General features: G+C 44.1%; 1 protein-coding gene across 4 annotated transcripts in view; it reads right to left on the bottom strand.

The window, feature by feature from the left end:
- Nucleotides 1-22,510, bottom strand: part of CDH18 (cadherin 18) — a 450,368-nt gene that overhangs the window by 95,937 nt on the left and 331,921 nt on the right. For all 4 annotated transcript variants that reach the window (XM_029053976.2, XM_007655498.3, XM_007655499.3 and 1 more), the window contains one exon: nucleotides 5,266-5,385. In XM_029053976.2, the coding sequence (XP_028909809.1) occupies nucleotides 5,266-5,385 (120 nt within the window). The remainder of the gene's footprint in view (nucleotides 1-5,265; nucleotides 5,386-22,510) is intronic.

The raw sequence follows: 22,510 nt of genomic DNA on the forward strand, positions 1-22,510 counted from the left end.
GGACTCAGAACTGAGCGAAGAGGGTGGGTGTCAGAGGGAAAGCCTCCGGAATAGAAGGAGAAGAAGAGGACAGAGAGATAGAAGATGTAGGAGAGGACAATGTCGTTAAACCATAGGTTAGTTTTTTCCAGGAGAAGAGGTGGTCCACAGTGCTAAAAGCAGCAGAGAAAATGAGGAGGATTAAGATAGAGAAGAGACTGGTGCATTTGGCAAGAAGGAGGTCATCGAAGACCTTAAAGAGGGTAGTTTTTATTGGAGTGAAGGGGGTAGATACCTGATTGCTCCCTGCAGATCTGCACTGTGATTACTACCTGAGAAGCAGAGTGGCCTAGTGGATACGGCATGGGCCTGGTAGTCAGAAGGATCTGGGTTCTAATCCTGCTCTGCCATTTGTCTGCTGCGTGATCTTGGATAAGTCACTTAGCTTATCTGTGCCTCAGCTATCTCATCTGTAAAATGGAGATTAAGATTGTGAGCTCCATTTGGGACAGGAACTACATCAAATACGACTCGATTGCATTCACCCCAATACTCAGAACAGTGTCTGGCATATAGTAACTTCTTAATAACTACCACAATTATTATCATTATTATTCTCTCTCATTCTGAGGCACATAATAAAACCAATTTTTCTTAATAGAAGGGAATTTATTCCCATCTTGATAAAGTGCTTTTCTTATTCTTTCAATTTTAAGCATATTTCTTGGTTTTTGGGTTTTTTTTTTAAATAAAGTGATAGTCACATTTAAAAAAAAATACGATCAGAGGTTTCCATTCCTTAGCTTTTATAGATCATTTATTCAATAGTTCAATATTTGTTCCTGTGCTAGTAAGTACAGAGAAAAGTTTTGCAAAAGATAGTGGCCATTGAAAGCTAGGTGGAATAATAATGATCGGGGGGATGTTGTGAAGGTAGGACTGGCAGGATTCTGGAACTGGAAGGATCGATGACCTTCTTCTTGCCAAATGCACCAGTCTCTTCTCTATCTTAATCCTCCTCATTTTCTCTGCTGCTTTTAGGTGGACCACCCCTTCTCCTGGAAAAAACTAACCTATAGTTTAATGACATTGCCCTCTCCTACATCTTCTATCTCTCTGTCCTCTTCTTCTCATTCTATTCCGGAGGCTTTCCCTCTGATTCCCACCCTCAAGAGCTGTAAGACTGTTTCAACTCCAAGAGACAAAAGTCAGAACCACACAATACTTCCAATGGTGTGATTCTCCTAGAAAGGACTGGGGGAATAATTACTTGACTCACCATGCTGGCCCTCATTTCAGAAAAGCTAAAAATGACAACATGTCTTGGGGAGATATAGAACAGAAATCAGGCAAATTCGCTCTCATTCATGTTCCATTGGAGTTAAGCAGGTTTTTGTCGTTAAGTATATGCAATGTTGTACTTTATGTTTAATGGAACATTAGCTCAAGAAGGCTTTAATGTTTCCTTAATTAGTTTATGTATCATGCCACAGGAATGGAAAAATGCATGAATAAAAGGCTAATACTAATTTGCTGAAGTTTGAACTTAGCCCTTTGGAAAATACACGGCATTTTCTACATCAGAACCGTTCAGGAGGGTAGACCATCAAGGAGCTTAGTAAAATCAACCAAAAATGAGTTTGATTTATGGATGACTTTCTAAGGGCAATAGAAATTATAAATAAACAATCAGTGTCAGGAAAACAAATGTTACCCATCAGAGAAACCACATTAAATACTCTTTTCAGAAGTCCTACTGTATACAATTGATCTCCTGAAATAAACTAGTGCATTCATGCGCTAAATTCATCTCCTTATCTCCTTTACCTGAGTGATTGGTGTACAGTTTGTGGTTTTTGTTAAATGCCTACTATGTGCCAAACATTTTACTCAGTGGTGGGGTAGTTAGAATATAATCACTCCTCTCACGGGGCTCATAGTAGAAATAGGAAGGAGCAGAGGTATTGAATCCCCATTTTGCAGAAGAAGGAACAGAGTCACAGAGACATTGTCAGTCAATCATACTTATTGAGTGCTTACTGTAATGCAGAGCACTGCGCTAAGCACTTGGGGGAGTACAATCAACACATTTCCTCCCCAAAGTGAGCTTACAAGTGGTATTTATTAAGTGCTTAGGTGGGGGAAGCCAGTAGCAGTCTTGGCTCCAGACACATGTGACTTGCTAAACATGTAAGTCAAACATGTAGTTCTATGTGCTTGCCCCGCCCACCCCCGCCCAACACACACACACTTTCCCCTGCATTGTTAGAGAGTGCACAGAGGTACAAAGCACTGATTTACCTGTCCAGGAATTTTATCTTCAAGCTGTTATACTCTGATATATTCTGGACACACAGGTGGGGATTGGAAACAGCTTGGCTTAATGGTAAAAGCACCATCCGGGAAACCAGAGGACCTGGGTCTGCCATTTGCCTGCTGGGTTACCATGGGCAAGGCACTTAACTTTTCTGTGCCTTCACTCTTCAACTGCAAAATAGGTATTCGATATCTTTTATAACTTCTTCCTAGACTGTAAACCCCATGTGGGTCAGGGTATCTGGCCTGATTTACTTGTATCTACCCCAGCACTTAGTGTTGACACATAATAAGCCCCTTAATACTATAAACAAAATACTTGTTCACCCTTTCTGTCTCCTGAGAGGATACATTATTGTGTTCAGAGTCATGCGAACTCTGGAGAGCTCAACATATCTAAACATCAGTTCTGAGAGCTCAAGCCCAGTAAGTATTCCAAAAGAGCATTTCATCAATGGAATAGGAAAAAAAAACTGCATAGCAAATGCAATGCTCATCTTATTGTCAATTTATTATTAATCTGCCACAAAGCCAGGTTTGCTATCAGAATGGAGCTTCTGAGTGCATTGAAAAATGCACCTAAGAATTAAAAGGAGAAAACACGGCTACCCTAAGTTCTGTTCAGAGTTTAAATGGCTCATTCTCTTGACAGTGAAATGAAGCTCTGACAATACCACAAACAAGAAGGAAAAGAAGCACCTTCAGAGTATTTGAAATAAACTCTTGAAAGAACAGGAAAGGATACAATAGTGTCACTGGTCTTAATGTCTTGGAAGATGAAACTGTCCACAATGCAACCAACTTCCTGAATGAAACTGAAGTTATTCATAAAGAAGGGCTTGACTGAAAAGAACTTTAGTTTTGGATGATGACCCCTTCCCGGCACCATGTGCAAAAAAAAAAAATTCAATCAAGTATGATATATACTTGGAATACTCAGTAGGGGTTATCAGTGAATGGCTTTGGGTGTGATTGAAAAGCAGCTTTCAAGATTCTCTCTGTGCACCTGCATAATGCAAATATAATTTATCATCAGCAAGATTGCTTTTTTCAGCCAGTGGCCCTCTTAAAATTCACTGGGTTCAAGTACTGAGCCAAAGGTTTCAGGCAGAAGTGTGGTGGTGAATGCGAAGAAGTATTTGACAAAAAAACCACAAAGAAAATTGGCAAGTTGTATCGATCAATAGCATGCACTGTGTGTCCACTGTGGACAGGGCATTGCATGATGTTGTATGATGTTATCAATCAATCAGTGGTATTTATTAAGCACTTACTGTATTAAGGGTACTGTGCTAGACACTGGAGAAAGTACAATACCACACGGTTGATAGACATGATCCACACCCACAATGAGCTTACAGTCTTCACAGGGAGAGAGAAGTGAAAATAAATTATGCTCCTGAACATAACAATTATAGTTATGGCCTAGTGGGTGCTTGATCCAATCATAAGGGTCTTCTTCAGTTGAATCTTGATTCCACATTGGTACAAACTGGTTCCCAGATTTATTTGGAATGGGCTTAGCAATCATTTCCTGAATGAGTATTAGTTTACATATTCATTCAGTCATATTTACTGAGCGCTTACTGTGTGCAGAGCACTGTACTAAGTGCGTGATATGTAGATTTACAATTTTTGGAAATGTGAACCCCTATCAATTAATCAATCAATGGTATCATTTGTCTGCTGTGTGACCTTGGGAAAGCCACTTAACTTCTCTGTGCCTCAGTTACTTCATCTATAAAATGGGGATTAAGACTGTGAGCCCCACGTGAGACAACCTGATTACTTTGTATCTACCCCAGCACTTAGAACAGTGCTTGGCACATAATAAGCACTTAACCAATACCATTATTATTATTGAGCACTTCCTATGTGCAGAGCACTGAACTAAGCACTTGGGAGAGTACAATATAGCTCTATGTTCATTTTATAGGCTTGAAAATAAAACTGCTGGACTGGATCTATCAATATAAAGAAACTTGGATAGTCAGGCACTGTCTGGATGTTCCAGTTCAGGCTTGGTGATTTTTCAAATGATACCACATTCTCCTTCAGTCTCTGGAAGAAAAGCATCACAATCACCCCAATTCCAAAGTCTGCACAGACTATAGCACTGGGAGAGACACTGGATTAACTTGCCTCACTCACCCTTGCTCTCTAACAACTGTATCATCGGTTAAGCCCTTATTATGTCCCAAACACTGAATCTCTGTAAGGAGAATCGCCCTGTTCTCGAGTGGGAGAGCATCCTCAAACCCTATACCTCAACCCAATCCTTTCCTTGACATCCGCTCTCAATGGCAAAGAAGTCAATGCCTTCCTAATGCAATACTCCGTGGAAAAGAAAACTGCAAACAGATCTCCCAGCAGTCATTTCTTCTCCATGCAAAAGAACTCTAAATTCCCTCATGAATTCAACTGTTCATCCTATTCATTATTTTCATCACTCCCATCTAGGCTAATTTCCCAAAATGTTTTTTATGCCTTTATTTACAGAGTAAAACCCCCAGATATATAAGCACTTACTTGTGACTACGATGACCTTACCCCTGTTTCAGAGGTGCATGGGGAAGGAGAATGTCTGTCCTCACACCGACAGCAGACCCCACCCGGCCTCCTTCACCACCCCTACCTCACAGATTCGCTCCCTGACTCATCCTGTACATGTGAAAGGTAGAATATGAGATTGCCTGCAAGCCACCTGGACCCCACAATCTATTTCATTAAAAAAATGGTCTCCCCTCCATAAGTTCACTCATCACACTAATGCCCTTTCCAACACACTCCAAAAGAGAAGTCAGAGTTTCAATTATCAGTCACCAGTTTGGGGTCGGCTCACAAGACGGTTGTTAGGATGGTGGTGACTCCCTTAGGCTTCGTTTTAACCTGATGAAGAAACGCCTCTCTGCGGGGAAATCCGCAATCTACAAGTAAACCCAAGTATAAGGTAAAGCGAGCAAAGCCAACCTGTTTTTGGGTCGACGGAGAAGTAAGGCTGTCCCTGGAGAATGCTGTAGACCACGCGGGCACTGTTTCCGTAGGTGGGGTCATCGGCATCCGTTGCCGTCACCTGTAGAACTGAGGTACCTGCATCGCCGGGACGACAGAGTTTAGAAATGGTATTAAATCCTTGATTGAATAAGCAGAAAGATATAAGGTACGGGCTACGTGAAGGGTATCTAAATCGATTTATATTCTAGAGAGTGAGTCCATATATACTAATTTATTGAGACTGGGGACCTCATGTGGGACAGAGACTGTCCAACCTGATTTGCTTGCATCTGCCTCAGCACTTAGTAGAGGTGCCTGGCAAACAGTAAGGCCTGAACAGACACCGCAATTATGATTATTACTATCATTATTAATTTACAATGGCAGCATTGCTATTTCACCTGAGCCACCACCACTGAGTATCCCCTGGCTGGCCACTTTGTGGACTGGGAAAGTCCAGGTGGGGCAAATCAAGCCCTGCAGAGGTAGATTCTGTGCAGCCATGTCTCTCTTTGATCCGGACCTCTCAATAAATCAATCAATTTGATTCACTGATCGAAAAGAGTCTGTCGACATGATACTTGCCATCAGGGAGACGCATCACGGTGGCTTAGGAACAGAGCATAGGCCTGAGAGTCAGAGGACATGGGTTCTAATCCTGATCCCGCCACCTGGCTGCTGTGTGACCTCGGGCAAGTCATTCAATTTCTCTGTTTCTCAGTTACCTCATCCGCAAAATGGGGATTAAGACGGCGAGCCCCATGGGGGACGTGAACCGTGTCTGACCTGATTAGCTTGTATCTAGCCCAGCACTTAGTCGAGTGGCTGGCACATAGTAAGCACTTAACAAACACCAATAAAAAAAGTGCTAAGAATGCTGCTGGTCGGTCTACTTCTTAATTCAGGGGAGTCCTGACAATGTGCAATATAGCAGGATGAACCAGGCATATGTTCCTCTTCCAAGGTTGAAAGGCTGATCCAATCCTGCGGGCTGTGAGGGGCTGAAAACTGGGTTAAAACCCCGCTACCAGCATCAGGGACCACGAGAATATGTGGTCCAACAACATCTCTTGCTATGTACCGCTTCCCTGAAATCCCTCCCTTTCCCTAAACAATAATCACCTTAATAGAATTACCAGTAAGTAGTCGTTAGATTAGGCTTAATCATATTAGACTTTAGACCTTTGAACACATTTAATTATCCTTGAAATGCGATCAAGTGAATAAGAATATTGCTTTCCCTTCATCTCTTGTCACCTGAGAGATATCTGAAAGTTAGGGACAGACTTGAAAATGATTGATGGGTTTATTAAAAAGAAAAGTTTGGGAGTACATTCAGTATGAAGTTGATTTTGCAAACTGTTCCATAAAAAGGATGAAGATCGAGAAGATTTTAGATTTTCGGAGTCACTGAAGAAAGAGCAGCTCCTTGTCGCAATGATTCCAGCTGCTTCACAAATCTTTTTTTTTTTTAATTTATTTATAGTATTTGTAAAGCATTTACTATGTGCCAGGCACTGTACTAAATGCTGGGGTAGATACAAGCAAATCAGATTAGACACAGTCCACATCCCACATGGGGCTCACAGTCCTAATCCCCATTTTACAGACGAGTTAACTGAGGCACAGAGAAGTCAATTAAATTGCCCAAGTCACACAGCGGACAAGTAGCAGACACAGAATAAAATCCAGGCATTTTGCAGGCACAGGTCTGGTTTGCTGCCTAGACTACTGAGCTCACTGTCAAATGTCGTATGAACTCAACTGGATTAAACTGTAATCTCTCTGAGGACAGGAAATGTGTCTTTGTTGTCGTACTTTCCTAAATTCATAGCATAGAAGGTGCTAATACTATTGATGGGCAAATTTATAATCTAGGTATTTTGGAATTTAATAGCTCAGCACTGTCCGAATATCAACGGAGAGTACCAAGTGGGATGGGAGCTTTATTGCAATATTCCATCTATCAGGAGTCACATGGCCTAGCGCAAAGAGCATGGGGCTGCGAGTCAGAGGACCTGGGTTTAAATCCTGACTTGTCACTTGCCTGCTGGGAGACCTTGGGCAAGTCCACTTAGCTTCTCTGTGAAGCAGTTTCCTCGTCTGTAAAATACCCTCTCTCTCTCCTACCTAGGTTGTGAGCCCCCGAGGGATCCAATTAACTTGTATCTATCCCAGTGCCTAATATCGTGCTTGTCAAATAGTAATTGCCTGATATAAAATAACAATCATAATAATATAAGTAAACATTTAATCTGTTAAAAAAAAGAAAAAGGAAACATGGCAGGAACATGCGCTAGTCCACCAGCACCAGTACTAGGCTGGCATCAGCCCTGAACATAGTTAATTTGAAGGTATTTGAGTTCCAACTGCAAACCCTCTGGGACTCATCCTTACAAACACATCAGTCATCAGCTGTTGCTTGAGCAAGATTTAGGATCAATACGCACCTTTTTATTTCAATAGTATTTATTGAGCGCTTACTATGTGCAGAGCACTGTACTAAGTGCTTGGGATGAACAAGTCGGCAACAGATAGAGACAGTCCCTGCCGTTTGACGGGCTTACAGTCTAATTGGGGGAGACGGACAGACAAGAACAATGGCACTAAACAGCGTCAAGGGGAAGAACATCTCGTAAAAACAATGGCAACTAAATAGAATCGAGGCGATGTACAATTCATTAACAAAATAAATAGGGTAACGAAAATATATACAGTTGAGCGGACGAGTACAGTGCTGTGGGGATGGGAAGGGAGAGGTGGAGGAGCAGAGGGAAAAGGGGAAAATGAGGCTTTAGCTGCGGAGAGGTAAAGGGGGGATGGCAGAGGGAGTAGAGGGGGAAGAGGAGCTCAGTCTGGGAACGCCTCTTGGAGGAGGTGATTTTTAAGTAAGGTTTTGAAGAGGGAAAGAGAATCAGTTTGGCGGAGGTGAGGAGGGAGGGCGTTCCAGGACCGCGGGAGGACGTGACCCAGGGGTCGACGGCGGGATAGGCGAGACCGAGGGACGGCGAGGAGGTGGGCGGCAGATGAGCGGAGCGTGCGGGGTGGGCGGTAGAAAGAGAGAAGGGAGGAGAGGTAGGAAGGGGCAAGGTGATGGAGAGCCTTGAAGCCTAGAGTGAGGAGTTTTTGTTTGGAGCGGAGGTCGATAGGCAACCACTGGAGTTGTTTAAGAAGGGGAGTGACATGCCCAGATCGTTTCTGCAGGAAGATGAGCCGGGCAGCGGAGTGAAGAATAGACCGGAGCGGGGCGAGAGCGGAGGAAGGGAGGTCAGAGAGAAGGCTGACACAGTAGTCTAGCCGGGATATAACGAGAGCCCGTAATAGTAAGGTAGCCGTTTGGGTGGAGAGGAAAGGGCGGATCTTGGCGATATTGTAGAGGTGAAACTGGCAGGTCTCGGTAACGGATAGGATGTGTGGGGTGAACGAGAGGGACGAGTCAAGGATGACACCGAGATTGCGGGCCTGCGGGACAGGAAGGATGGTCGTGCCATCCACGGTGATGGAGAAGTCTGGGAGCGGACCGGGCTTGGGAGGGAAGATGAGGAGCTCAGTCTTGCTCATGTTGAGTTTTAGGTGGCGGGCCGACATCCAGGTGGAGACGTCCCGGAGGCAGGAGGAGATGCGAGCCTGAAGGGAGGGGGAGAGGACAGGGGCGGAGATGTAGATCTGCGTGTCATCTGCGTAGAGATGGTAGTCAAAGCCGTGAGAGCGGATGAGTTCACCGAGGGAGTGAGTGTAAATGGAGAACAGAAGAGGGCCAAGAACTGACCCTTGAGGAACTCCAACAGTTAAAGGATGGGAGGGGGAGGAGGCTCCAGCGTAGGAGACCGAGAATGATCGGCCAGAGAGGTAAGAGGAGAACCAGGAGAGGACAGAGTCCGTGAAGCCAAGGTGAGATAAGGTATGGAGGAGGAGGGGATGGTCGACAGTGTCAAAGGCAGCAGAGAGGTCAAGGAGGATCAGAATGGAGTAGGAGCCATTGGATTTGGCAAGAAGGAGGTCATGGGTGACCTTAGAGAGAGCAGTCTCGGTAGAGTGGAGGGGACGGAAGCCAGATTGGAGGGGGTCTAGGAGAGAATGGGAGTTAAGGAATTCTAGGCATCGATTGTAGACGACTCGTTCTAAGATTTTGGAAAGGAAGGGTAGTAGGGAGATAGGACGATAACTGGAGGGGGAAGTGGGGTCAAGAGCGGGTTTTTTTAGGTATTTGTGACCCCTATCCCCTCCAGAAGCCTCCATGGTTCCCTTCCTTCCTTTGTATCTCCCTGGAGTATTTCAAAATTCTCAGAGAGGATAAAAATAAGTTTCTGGTTGCAGGCAGAGGTCGCCAGCAAGTACAAATGGGATGTGTTGGAAAGTAGAGAGTTCTAAGGCCACGTGAAAACGCAAGGTTGAGTGGATAGAGCACGGATCTGAGAGTTAGAGTTCCTGGTTTCTAATCCTTGCTCTGCTACTTGTCTGCTCTGTCACTTTGGGTAAGTTACTTTACCTCTCTATGTCTCAGTTTCGTCATCGGTAAGAAGGTGATTCGATACCTGTTGTCCTTTCTACTTAGACTGTGAGCACCACATGGACAGGGACTATCTTTATCTACCCCAGTGCTTAATTCAGTACTTGGCACACAGTAAAGCCCTTAGCAAAATATTACCATCTCTATTAGGGGTGAGAATCAGGCGTCAAGATTTCAGGATTGAGAACACTGTTTCTCGTGATATCCAATACCATATATTTCACAAGGGCAGGATACATTTACTCTGCAAGACACGGTAGCTCTTGTTCAGGGTTAATTTTATGTTGTTAACTTGCCCCGGAGTCAAAGACAAAGGTTTTGGGGAAGAGAGGAAAGGGGCTGTAGTAGGTAGGACAAAGTTTAGCGGAGGAGGGAGAGTCCTCCCTCTGAGCTGGAGGAGCAGCGAGCAGCACTTATTCTGGGCTGGAGGAGGTCAATGGCTGCTGTAGCAGAGAGCACCACTTTGGGCCTGGGAAGAAGAGCAGCGGGAGCAACCGTGATGACCGCGCAGAGCCTGCCCGGTCCCAGCCCCGGCCTCGGCCCCTGTGATGACCCGCCCCCCGGCTCCCACCGGGCAGAGCTGGAGGGGTCCATCGGTGGGCCGGGTCGGTGAGGTCATCCTGATGATGCACTGGCTTTCTGGGGTCTGGGGCCGGCTTGAGCCAGCTCCGCCCAGTGCGGACGAAGGAGGCTTGGCCAGAAACGCCAGCGACCTGTGGTCCCAACCATGAAGTGGTTTGGGACCCAGACCCTCCACAGAGCAGTCCATTATGGTCCTACTCCTAGGGGTTCCTGCCCCATATCGTCCCCGCCTAATCATTGTCCTGCAGGGGCAGTGGGAGCAGCAAGAGATTAATACAGCAGGGACTCCGCACATTGTCAAGCGCACACTATACGCCTCCAACCCATACACACAAACACACACACACATATACAGCTACCATTTTATACATACAGTATGTATACTATTATGTTATCTAACATATACATATATAATTAATAGTTGTAATTTGAAATATAGACTATATAATATAATAGAGTTGGTAGACAAGTTCCCTGCTCACAATGAGCTTTCAGTCTAGAAGAAAGTCAGACATCAATAATATACCAACTCTGTTATCTTTTATGCTCCAAGTGCTCAGTACAGTGTACTGCACACAGGAAGCACTCAATATATAGAATTGATGATGATATGCATGCATGCTTATATGTAAATCTATATATATATATATATATATCATCTGTGTCTATCTATTAAAGCCATTGGCACAGGTTGCAGGTACTATGCCACAGAGTGACCAATCTGCAGGTGGTTTAAGGGCATCCATCTTGGAAGCTGCTCCCCCAACATTGAGCCACACCCTCTGTAGTGGGGCGGGAAACAGCCAAAAGCAGGGGCAGCCACTCCTGGGGAAGGTTTCTGGGTGAACAAATAACTTAGGCACTCAGGGGGGTGAACAGGCTCAGGAGAAATCCTGAAAAATAGCTGGCTAACATCAGCCTAAAGCTACTGTCATTGCTCAAATAACTTTTAGGCAGCTCAGAAAGAGAGTGAAATGGAGTTGAATTTTCCTGGAAAACATATCATGTGGGGTTTTTTTTTTATGGCATTTGTTAAACAATTACTATGGATTAAACACTCTTCTGAGCACTGGAATAAATAAAAGATAATTAGGTCAGAGCTGGTCCTTCTCCCGCATGGGGATCGCTTAGTAAGTAGAAGGAAGAACTGCTAGTAAAACCCCAGTTGCAGTTGAGGAACCTGAGGATGGAGAAGCGACTTGGCCATGGTCAAACAGCAGTCAAGGGGTACAGCCAAAATTAGAACCCAGGTCTTCTTGCTCCCAGAAACATGCTTTATCCACTAGCCCACGCTGCTTCCCATTGATGGAAACTCAACACCTCTAGAGCTCACAGGACATCTGTTGTCCTGTGAGCTCTAGAGGTGTTGAGTTTCCATCAATGGGAAGCAGCGTGTGTCCTGTTTTTACGAGATGTTCTTCCCCTTGACGCTGTTTAGTGCCATTGTTCTTGTCTGTCCGTCTCCCCCGATTAGACTGTAAGCCCGTCAAACGGCAGGGACTGTCTCTATCTGTTGCCGACTTGTTCATCCCAAGCGCTTAGTACAGTGCTCTGCACATAGTAAGCGCTCAATAAATACTATTGAATGAATGAATGAATGAATGTTGTCCAAATGCAATCTGAAAAAAAAATAGTGCTGGGAAAGCATTTTTGTGTCTATACAATTGCTTCCATACATGAACATTAAAAGATAAAATGTCATTTTTTGTAGAAACCTTGATTTATTAATGTACAATTACAATTTCAAATTATTCCCCGCAGGGCTCCTAGAACTTGCATTCTGGAGATTGATGCTTCTTGGCTGATCTTTTTAAAAAAATCTGGGAAGGAAATATCATTGCATCAGGAGAAATCTTCCAAGATTTCCTTTACATAGTGAAAATTAAGACCTGGTTCTCTCAAGAAATGTATACCACAGCCTAAGTCAATACTTCTCTGGACATTCTTTTATCTATCCCTTTTTTTAACGGTAAGAATCTTGTCAAGATATATTTGGGCGATACGCACAAAGAATGCGCTTTCATTGGCGTCTCTGCAGTCAAATGTGAAATATGTAATGAGGCGATTTAATAAGAAGCAAGATCTTTCCATGAGCATTATTTGGCATGTGTGCTAGCCATAGTGTGCAGCACTGTTCAAATCTCCAACGGATCAATGTTCAACAGGAACTTTAAGAAGGGAAAATAAGGTGAGGATTTATGAAGGCCGGGAGTATTTGCCTAAGTGAATTGCTCAGGGTTTAATTCTCCAAAGGCTTTGCAGGGATTTCAAAAAAGCAATAGTCAACAAGATGCAACTTTAATTTCACTCCACTCAGGAGGACAGTAATTTTACCAGCAAAGCAATAATGCTTCGACTCCAGTTGCTGTGTAATTCAATAAAGCCATTGGAGGACGTGCTATAGCTACACTTCTTGGACTTCTTTCCCCTTGTCCTTTCCCACAGCTGTTAGCAAAATGTAGTCCCAAAACATTTATTCATATCAATATCTGTCTCCCACCTCTAGACTGTACGCTCACTGTGGGCAGGGAATGTGCCGATGAACTCTGCCGTACTGTGGTCTCCCAAGCACTTAGTACAGTGCTCTGCACACAGGAAGCACTCAATAAATACCATCTAAGATGATAAACAAAATTCAAGATTCATAGCTACTCCTGGGATCCTCCTAAACCCCCGCCAAATCGGTGCTATGGTTTGGCACCGCCACCTGCAGACAAAATTTGTCTTGGTTCCAATTTCGCACACGTCTTCAGTCTTGGGGTAATTGCCGTGGAGCACTTACTGTACGCAACCATTAGATCTGTAATACACTGAACTAAGTATCAGGGAAGGACACAACAAGCAGACAGCACATTCCCTGCCTGACCGAGGGCAGGCAGAAACAAAGGTATTGACTATCGAGTAATCCAGTAAAGCAGTCCAATCCAAATAAGCGAACGTGCAGCTGAAAGAAAGCATAATACTGTTGAGGGTGAGAGCAAGCAGCTACATCAGTCCTAGAGATATATCTAGGACAGAACCGCAGAGGGACCTATCGTATTCACTGTGATTTGTGACAAACTTCTAAGTCATTTTTTTATCCAAATACAAAGGAGAATAGCTTAAATTGGACACTCAATTAATTTTTCAGATGTAGAACTATGGCAAACATATGGCCCCAAATAGAGAAGCCACATGGCTTAGCGGAAGGAGCGTGGGCCTGGGAGTTAGAGGTCATGGGTTCTAATTCCAGCTCTGCCATGTGTACGCTGTGAGACCGTGGGTAAATCCCTTAATTTCTCTGTGCCTCATTACCTAATCTGTAAAATGGGGATTAAAGCTGTGAGTTCCATACTTGGGACAAGGACTGTGTCCAATCTGATTATCTTGTATCTACCCCAACACTTATACAGTGCCTGGCACGTAGTAAGTCCTTAAAATATTCCATAAAAAGGGATCACTTTGTCAATTTTAAATGCAAATTTCTGAAAAGGTCTTTGATGTCTTGGCTTGGGTGTGTGCGTGCGCACGTGCATACATTGAGTTGAGAGATGGGAGGGAGGAAGGAAGGAATGGGTATTAGCTTTCTTCCACACCTTGGCATAAAGTTGCTAAATCATGATTAGGCCTAGGAAATGCTACTGGCTGGATCTAAGGTGAATTTGCAGCAAAGGAACCAAGGTCCCACTTTGCCACTGGCACAAGGGGATTCTCATCGGTTAGCCACGGGATTCAAGTTCCATTCCCTTTGATATCAACAAAGTAAGACTTTTCTCCTAGCTTGGGTAGGGGACATGGTTGTCGTGGATGACTCCAGGACGAAAGAGGTGAGAGTTGGACAAAAGTGGGGCCTGTGGAGAGTCTAACCTCACATTCCGGCAGGGGCAGGGAAATGGGAAAGGGAACAGCTCCTATTTTCCTGGCCTCAAAAAGGAGAATCTAGCGTGGTAGGATCAAAAAGATGCCCAGTTAGAATTCAGAGGCTCTTTACAATCAGGGATTTTGAATCTTTCAGGTTCTCAGGTTAAGGGTGGGGGAACTGGAAACGGAATGCCTTCTATCTGTATGGGTTCAAAGGGGAGACTCTAGCCTGGTAGGCTAAAAAAGGAGTCCAGTGAAAAATTCAGAGGCTCTTTACTTTCAGGAATTTTGAATCATTCAGACCCTCGGCTTAACAAATCTGTCTGAAGTGCAGATATTTGACTGCATTTTCCCTAAGCTTCCAGGAAGTTAAAAGGGTGAGAAGTGCCTTGAAGAACAGCATTTTCCACTTCGGGAGACACTTTTAGGGATTTCTTAGAGACCCACTTTGCCCGTAAACAATCTCAGGCGCTTCACGCACAATGCACATTTCCAGTTCTATCTTATTAACTGGTGCAGTCATTTTCTATGTAGTAAGCAGTCTTTTGCTTCTGATTACAGACATCCCTGCTTAAATGCCCTCCCAATCCAGATAATTTCACATTTAATTTTTTTAATTGCTTTCATAATTGTATCCAGTATTCTCAACATCAAAAGCCCAAGTTTTAGTTCAATTACATCCTCAATTAGATTGTACAATCTAGTGAAGTCAACATAATTTCAACCCCCACCATTTGTGGCAGTAAACTTGAATCACAAACTTTTACTGAAGGCTACTGCAGTATTTTCCCTGCCCTGAATCTTCTAGGCTTTATGAACATGAAAGGTTGACACCAAATACCTGTGGTATTTGTTAATAAGAGTAATACTGTTGGTATTTGTTAAGCGCTTACTATGTGCAGAGCACTGTTCTAAGCGCTGGGGTAGATACAGGGTAATCGGGTTGTCCCACGTAAGGCTCACGGTTAATCCCCATTTTACAGATGAAGTAACTGAGGCACAGAGAAGTTAAGTGACTTGTCCACAGTCACATAGCTGACAAGTGGCAGAGCTGGGATTCGAATCCATGACCTCTGACTCCCAAGCCCAGGCCCTTTCTACTGAGCCACGCTGCTTACTTTGTGCCGGGCACTGTACTAAGCGCTGGGGTGGATACAATCAAATCTGGTTGGACAGAGTCCCTGTCCCACGTGGGACTCACAGTCTCTAGCCCTATTTTACAGATGAGATAACTGAAGTACAGCGAAGTGAAGAGACTTGCCCAAGGTCACACAGCAGACAAGTGGCAGAACCAGGATTAGAAACCATACCTCTGCCGCCCGGGCCCATGCTCTATTCACTACACCATGCTGCATCTCTTTTGTTGCTGCTTTATCTTCTGTGGATTATGAATTCGGTTGTTTTTGCATGATTATCTTGCATCTGCTCCAGCTTTTGGTGCTTAGTAAAGTGGTTGGTACATGAGCATTTAACAAGTACTGTTATTATCAGTACTATATGCGAGTAGAAACGGAGGTGCAAAAGGGAGAGGGAGAGCAAACGGGGAAAGAAAACTACCTCAACCTTTCATTTTCTTTAGAGGATTAAGGATAGCATGGAATGGCCCCCCGCGGAGGTGCAAAAGGGAGAGGGAGAGCAAACGGGGAAAGAAAACTACCTCAACCTTTCATTTTCTTTAGAGGATTAAGGATAGCATGGAATGGCCCCCCGCTCCGTATCATTTGCCAAAGCCGTCCGCTAGGCGATCTAATCAGATTGGACAAAGTCCCTGCTCCACAAGGGATTTAAAGCCCAAGAGAAGGGATCTTATCCCCATTTTTCAGATGAGAAAACTGAGGGCTAGAGAGGTTCTGATTGCCCTTGGGTCAGCCAGCAGGATCGTAGCAGAGCTGAGACTAGACCCCAGGGCTCCTGCCTCCCGAGTCCCACACATTTTACCTTCAGGCCATGCCGGCACACAGTAAGCGCTCGATCAACACGAATGAATGAATGAATGATGAGGCTAGAAGGAGCAACTTCCAGCCTCACCATTCATTCATTCATTTGTATGCAACTTTCTGAGCAACTTCTCCGAGCCCCTTCTTCTTGAGGTGGGGCTGCTCAAAGTTTGGCCTGATGAAACGGAGGCTCTTAACTCGTACACCAAGTTCCCCCGGAGTCACAACCATCGCCCATTTTGTTGAAGAAGCACAGGTGGACCAATCTCATTTCCTGCCCATCCAAACATTTCCCTTAGCCCATTCTTCCCTCTCCATCTGGGATGTAGAATCTAAAACATGAAGAAGAGAAAACCCTCTCCCGTTTGTGACACATTCTTGGAATCAGCCATCTCCTCTGGAGAAGAGCTCCCTGCCGTGTGGTGTCAATGTTAGTTGCCCAGTGGAGAGAACCCAGACCTGGGGGTCAGAGGACCTGGGTTCTAATCCTGCTTCTGTCACTTAGCTGTCATGTGACCTTGGGTAACTCATTTAACTTCTGTGCCTCCATTTCCTCATCTGTAAAATGGGGATTCAATACCCCTCCTCCCTCCCATTTAGACTCGGCTCCACAAGGGACATGGGCTATGTCCAACTTGATTATCTTGTATCTAATCTAGCACTCAGTACTGTGTTTGGCATATAGCAAGTGCTCAACTTTTTATTTTTTATTTTTATGTGAGTAATAATGTTGGTATTTGTTAAGCGCTTGCTATGTGCCGAGCACTGTTCTAAGCGCTGGGGTAGATATAGGGAAATCAGGTTGTCCCACGTGAGGTTCACAGTCTTAATCCCCATTTTACAGATGAGGGAACTGAGGCACAGAGAAGTTAAGTGACTTGCCCATAGTCCCACAGCTGACAAGTGGCAAAGCCAGGATTCGAATCCACGACCTCTGGCTCCCAAGCCCTGGCTCTTTCCATGTTAAGCCCTTACTATGTCTGGCACTAGTCTAAATGCTGAAATAGATACAACAATGTAATGTACAATGTAATCTGGTTGGACACAGGTCACGTCACAGTCTTAACCCCCATTTGACAGAGGAAGTCCCTGAGGCACAGATAAACTGAGTGACTTGCCTAAGGTCACACAGCAGACAAGTAGCAGAGCCAGGAATAGAACCCAGGTCCTTCTGACTGCCAGACTGTGCTCTATCCACTAGACCATGCTGTTATGATAATGATTATTGGAAAAGGGCTAATACAGCAACACTGTGATGCTATTGAACAGGAGAGACTCTGAGCACGCTCACAAGCACGTTCTCTCTGCTGCCGGAGTCCAGGCAAGAACACTCAAGGTGAAATGATGCACTAGGGGGTCGAGTCTCCATTCAAGAGAAACAACCAAGAGAAAGGTTGAAAACTCAGCTAGTTTACGGAAATAGCCAAAAAAAAGAAGCCTGTCAGAAAGCTCAACCAAGAGCTCTAACACACCTTTGATTGTGCTTGGACAGGCTGTAACGTCACCACTGGATTCTACAGCTAATTCAACGGCAGTCTTTTGCTGAATTTCTTATTTCTGCAAACGATCCCCTGTTTTAGGTGCTCTTATTTCATATGGACAAAGTCATTTATATTCAAACTTGCAGCTGTTTTAAACAACCCCGGGTGATTATCCAAAGCCTCACATCATAGATGATTTCTGCTTTGTCAGCTTTCTAACCATTTATCTCTTTCTCATGACCCTTGTGATCTCATTTCTATGATGAAAGTCCCTGGTACTCTCTGTGAGATAGGAAAATCACAACTCTTTAATTCTAACTTTGCAGTGTCGCTACAGGGGTTGAGTCCAGCTAACCCCAGCCTCGGATATCCTCAATAACTTTATGTACCTTGTTGGGAAGAAGCAGAATGGCCTGATTGAAAGAGCAGGGGCCCGAGAGTCAGAGGACCTGGGTTCTAATTTTGGCTCTGCCACTTATTTGCTGTGGCAGAGCATAGGCAAGTTAAGTTCTCTGCGCCTGTTTCCCCAAGTGGAGCAGGGACCATGTCTCACTTATTACCTCGTATAATAATTATGACTTTCGTTAAGCACTTATCATTTATGAAAATGCAATAATAATAATTATCTCTCTCTCTCTAGCCGGCCAGCTCTTTTCTTGTATACTCTCACAAGGTTTTAGTACAGTGCTCTGCAGAGTCAGCCCTCAATCCAACCCGCTGATTGCTATGTGCCAAGCACTGTATTAAGCACTGAGGTAGAGACAAGATCATTCATTTAATCATATTTCTTGAGCACTTACTGTGTGCAGAGCCCTGTACTAAGCGCTTGGGAGAGTACAACAATAAACAGATCATCAGGTGGGACCCAAATAGGTCCCTAATCCACATAGACCTCCTAGTCTAAGTAGGCAGGAAAAGAGGCTTGGAATCCGCTTTGGCACAGAGAAGTTAAGCGATTAGCTCAAAGTCACACAGCAGGTAAGTGACAGATCTGGGATTAGAATCCAAGTCCTCTGACTCCCAGGCCTATGCTCTTTCCACCAGAACATGCAGCTTTCCAGAGTATTGACTCCAGTGCTTAGTACAGTGCTTGGCACTGTAAGCACTTACATACCACAATTACTAAGATTAATACTAGTAATATTATCCCACTGAACCTGATTCCAGGGGTGCCTGGCTCATGGAGAAGGTCCACTGTTTGGGAAATTCTGGGTTAGATCAGGCTGCCACCAGCAGGCAGTGATTTATGTCTCTTTATTGTTGCACTGGGATCTCCCAAGCACTTAGTATGGTGCTCCACACGTAGTAAGCGCTCAGTAAATACAATCAAATGGTTTCACAGACATCACACACACCTGCTTCCAGGGACCATATTGTGAAGTGGAGAGCCACAGCTCTGGGTTCCTGTAATGTCGGTTCAGCTTTGCTCCCCTGCGCTTCGTCCCTCTAACCTGTAAGCTTGTTGTAGGCAGCGAATGAGTCTGTTATATTTCTGTGTTGTATCGAAGAACTTAGTACAGTGTCCTGCACATAGTTAGTGCTCAATAAATACAAAGGATTGATTAACTGAGAAAGCTATTCTCTCAGATTTATCTTTTTCCTCCCCTTCCCATGATCTGCTGGCCCGACTAGCAATTGAGTTATGTTTAAGCGACCTTGAAATCCCACTGGATATTTTTTCTAATTGGTATAAAGTCGCCGGAGCTTTCCTCCTGTCCATCAAGCTTGAATATCCCAGTCGGCTCCTGGAGTCTCTAATTCTCTGGAGCGCAGTGTGTTCGGAACGCTGCGGGAAGCTAATTCTTGTGCTCTGCTTTGGCAAAGCGAAAGGGGAGTCCAGCAGAGACCAGCTCCGGGCTAGCTGGGAGTGATATGCAGATTAATTCGCTGCCTTTCCTTTTCACTATCCAAGCACTTTCTGGAAGTTTAGAGGGCTACTCAGGAGAGCATCTCTCCCCTGAGAAGTCTCTCAGTGGGATCTCTCTCTCCCCTGAGTCCAAAAAAAAAAAAATGCTCACTGTAATCATCACTACTAGCTCAGGGCCTGCAACAGAGATTCAATCTGGGGTTTCAGGAGAAAAGGTGACAGCTATCCCCTCAGATCAATCAGTGGATCAATTACCAAGTATTTTTTTTTTTTGAGCACTTACGGTATCCTTTTCTGGGAAGCAGGCCTGCTACTGCCTGAGACTGTGGATGAGCCTTCATTCTTCAGGCAGTTGCTGGCTTGAGAGCAAAACAACCCAAATATTCAGTCTGTCACCAAACCTAGAAGCAGTGTGGCCTAGTGGAAAGAGCATGGACCTGGGAATCACAGGACCTGGGTTCTAATCCCAGCTCCTCCACTTACTTGTCTGCTGTGAAACTTAGGCAAGACACTAAACTTCTCTGTGCCTCAGTTACCTTATTTGTAAAGAGGGGATTAATAACGTAAGACCCATTTGGGACACAGACTGTGTCTAAACTGATTATCTTCTATATACCCCAGCACTTAATACAATGTCTGGCACATAGTCAGAGCTTAACAAATGGGATTAAAAATAAGAAAAAGGAGAAGAGAGTGATGTTCCACATCAGTGAGGAAGAATTTCCCAGTGGGGAACTTCATCCTAGACTTAGTCTGAACTGCGAAAGTATCTTTTCTATTGCCACAAGAAAGATCTCTGATGGGTAAAAATACTGTGCTCTCCAATTATTTGAAAAATGACTTTAAAACATCTGTCTCATTTGCATTGGGCCTGCCATCAGAAAACAACGCTGGATCCAGTGTACATTTCTGAAAATTTGCACCAAAAGGAACAATGAGAATATTAAACCCTAACAACTTTGATTCTACTACTACACTTATGTCCATCCTTTAAATTCTGATTTTTCAAATGGTATTTGTTAAGTGTTTTCTATGTGTCAAACACTGTTCTGAGTACTGGGGCAGATACAAGTTAATCAGGTCAGGCATGGGGCTCACCGTCTAAGTACACCTACAGGTGTTGAATCCCCGCTTAACAGTTGAGGAGACTGAGAAACAGAGAAAGTGAACAGACTTGCCCAGGGTCACACAGCAGGCAAGGGCAGAGGGAGGATTAGAAGTCAGGGCCTCTGACTCCCAAGCCCACGCTTTTTCCACTAGCCCATACTCGGTCCCATCTGTACTTCATATTATGTTTGAGGACTCCTCTTGATCGTATGCTCCTGAGGGAAGGGATCATGTACGTTATCTCTGCTCTACCCTTACTGTTTAGTACGGCATTCTGAACAGAGTAAGCACTCAATAAATACTACGATTGATTGACTGATATCATGGAAATCACTTTACTATCACTTCTTCATCCCTTGTGCATTTCCTCAAAGCCATCCTTTGGAGAAAGGGATTCTTGGGAAAGAATCTAATGTACTGATTGACATCTCTCAAGCAGTTCCCTGAATCCATAAGCCTTGGCAATGAGCTACAGCTAACATCTTCGCTGTGGCTCCAAGGTTAAGTGACAGCTTGAATAGCTCAGATTTATGTGTGACGATTCCACCCCTGGGCTTTTGCTCTTTTAACGTGCTTGGTACCTGAAACACTCTAGATGTAACACAGTAATTCAGTAGTTATACAACCACCTAAAACTATGTCTCATTTGTGAATGCCAGTCATTTATTGATTCATTCAATCATATTTATTGAGCATTTTTTTTAGCTTTTCCTGGGGACTGTACTAAGTGTTCAGGAGAGGAAGATATCACAATAAACAGTCAGAAAGACTGGATGTACAGTGGGTGAGTTGAAAACAGAAAAAGGGGGCAATACGGAAAAACCATTAGGAAACAAGGAACTATCCTTACTTGTAAACTGTAAAGGTGTGTCCAGCTTACACACTGCACAGTAACTTAAAACAGTACTTTAGAACAGTGCCTGGGCACACAGTAAGCACTTAACAAATACCATTAAAAAATGAATTCCCCACCCCCCGGCACATCCTCAGTCATATTCACGTCTGCCCAAGACTTCACAGTTACTAGCATCATCTTCAAATGTGAAGGTGAGTGATATGCACAACCTTCCACTCAGGGGGACCATCCCAATTTAGGAGTGGGAGATCCCTCACAGAACAAGGAAGCGAGCAATCTTTCATCTCAATGGGTCACAATTTCCAAAATGCAAATTGGCAGATGCCAGTGGACAGAGTCTCATTATGGAAAATGCCTCTACACTGAATCACCAAATAGCAGAAGGGAACTTATTTCATGAACAAGAACCGGCTGCCGCATTGAGAAATGTGACCAGCAAATTCAACCTTGTGTGTTGGAGAGAGAGAAGTGGATAAACAACCCCTCCGAGGCAATTGACGCATGCTTCGTTTCTCAACTGTAAGTGCAGACTTTAAGTTTGCTCTTATAACAGGAAGAAGCATGAAGTGATTATCGGTAAATCTTGACAAACACTGAATAAAAGTCAGAAGCTCAAGTGTTTATTGGATTCCCATTTGAACTTTGCAATAAGTTGATTTGAAAAGAGAACCATTAAATGGGGGAAAGCTCCAAAATCATCTATTATCCCATAAGGAAATAACAAACTTTGATTAAGTCTCCATCAAAAGGCAGGCAGAAAAGTCAGGAAGAGATTAGGGCAATAATCAAGGGTTTATTAGGCTCTGTCGGTGAATGTGTGCTATAGAAATCAATACCTGCTATGGAAAGGAATGATCATGGCAGCTGCAATGGAATTCATGTGAATGACGGTAAAAACGAATAAAATATTTATCTGTCTCATAACAGCTCTTTAGACAATAATAATAATGATGATGATGATGATATTTGTTAAGCACCTACTATGTACCAATCACTGTTCTAAGCACCACGGTATATACAAGGTTATCAGGTTGCCCCACG

The sequence above is a fragment of the Ornithorhynchus anatinus genome, chromosome X3 (assembly GCF_004115215.2).
Source record: "Ornithorhynchus anatinus isolate Pmale09 chromosome X3, mOrnAna1.pri.v4, whole genome shotgun sequence".
NCBI lineage: Eukaryota > Metazoa > Chordata > Mammalia > Monotremata > Ornithorhynchidae > Ornithorhynchus > Ornithorhynchus anatinus.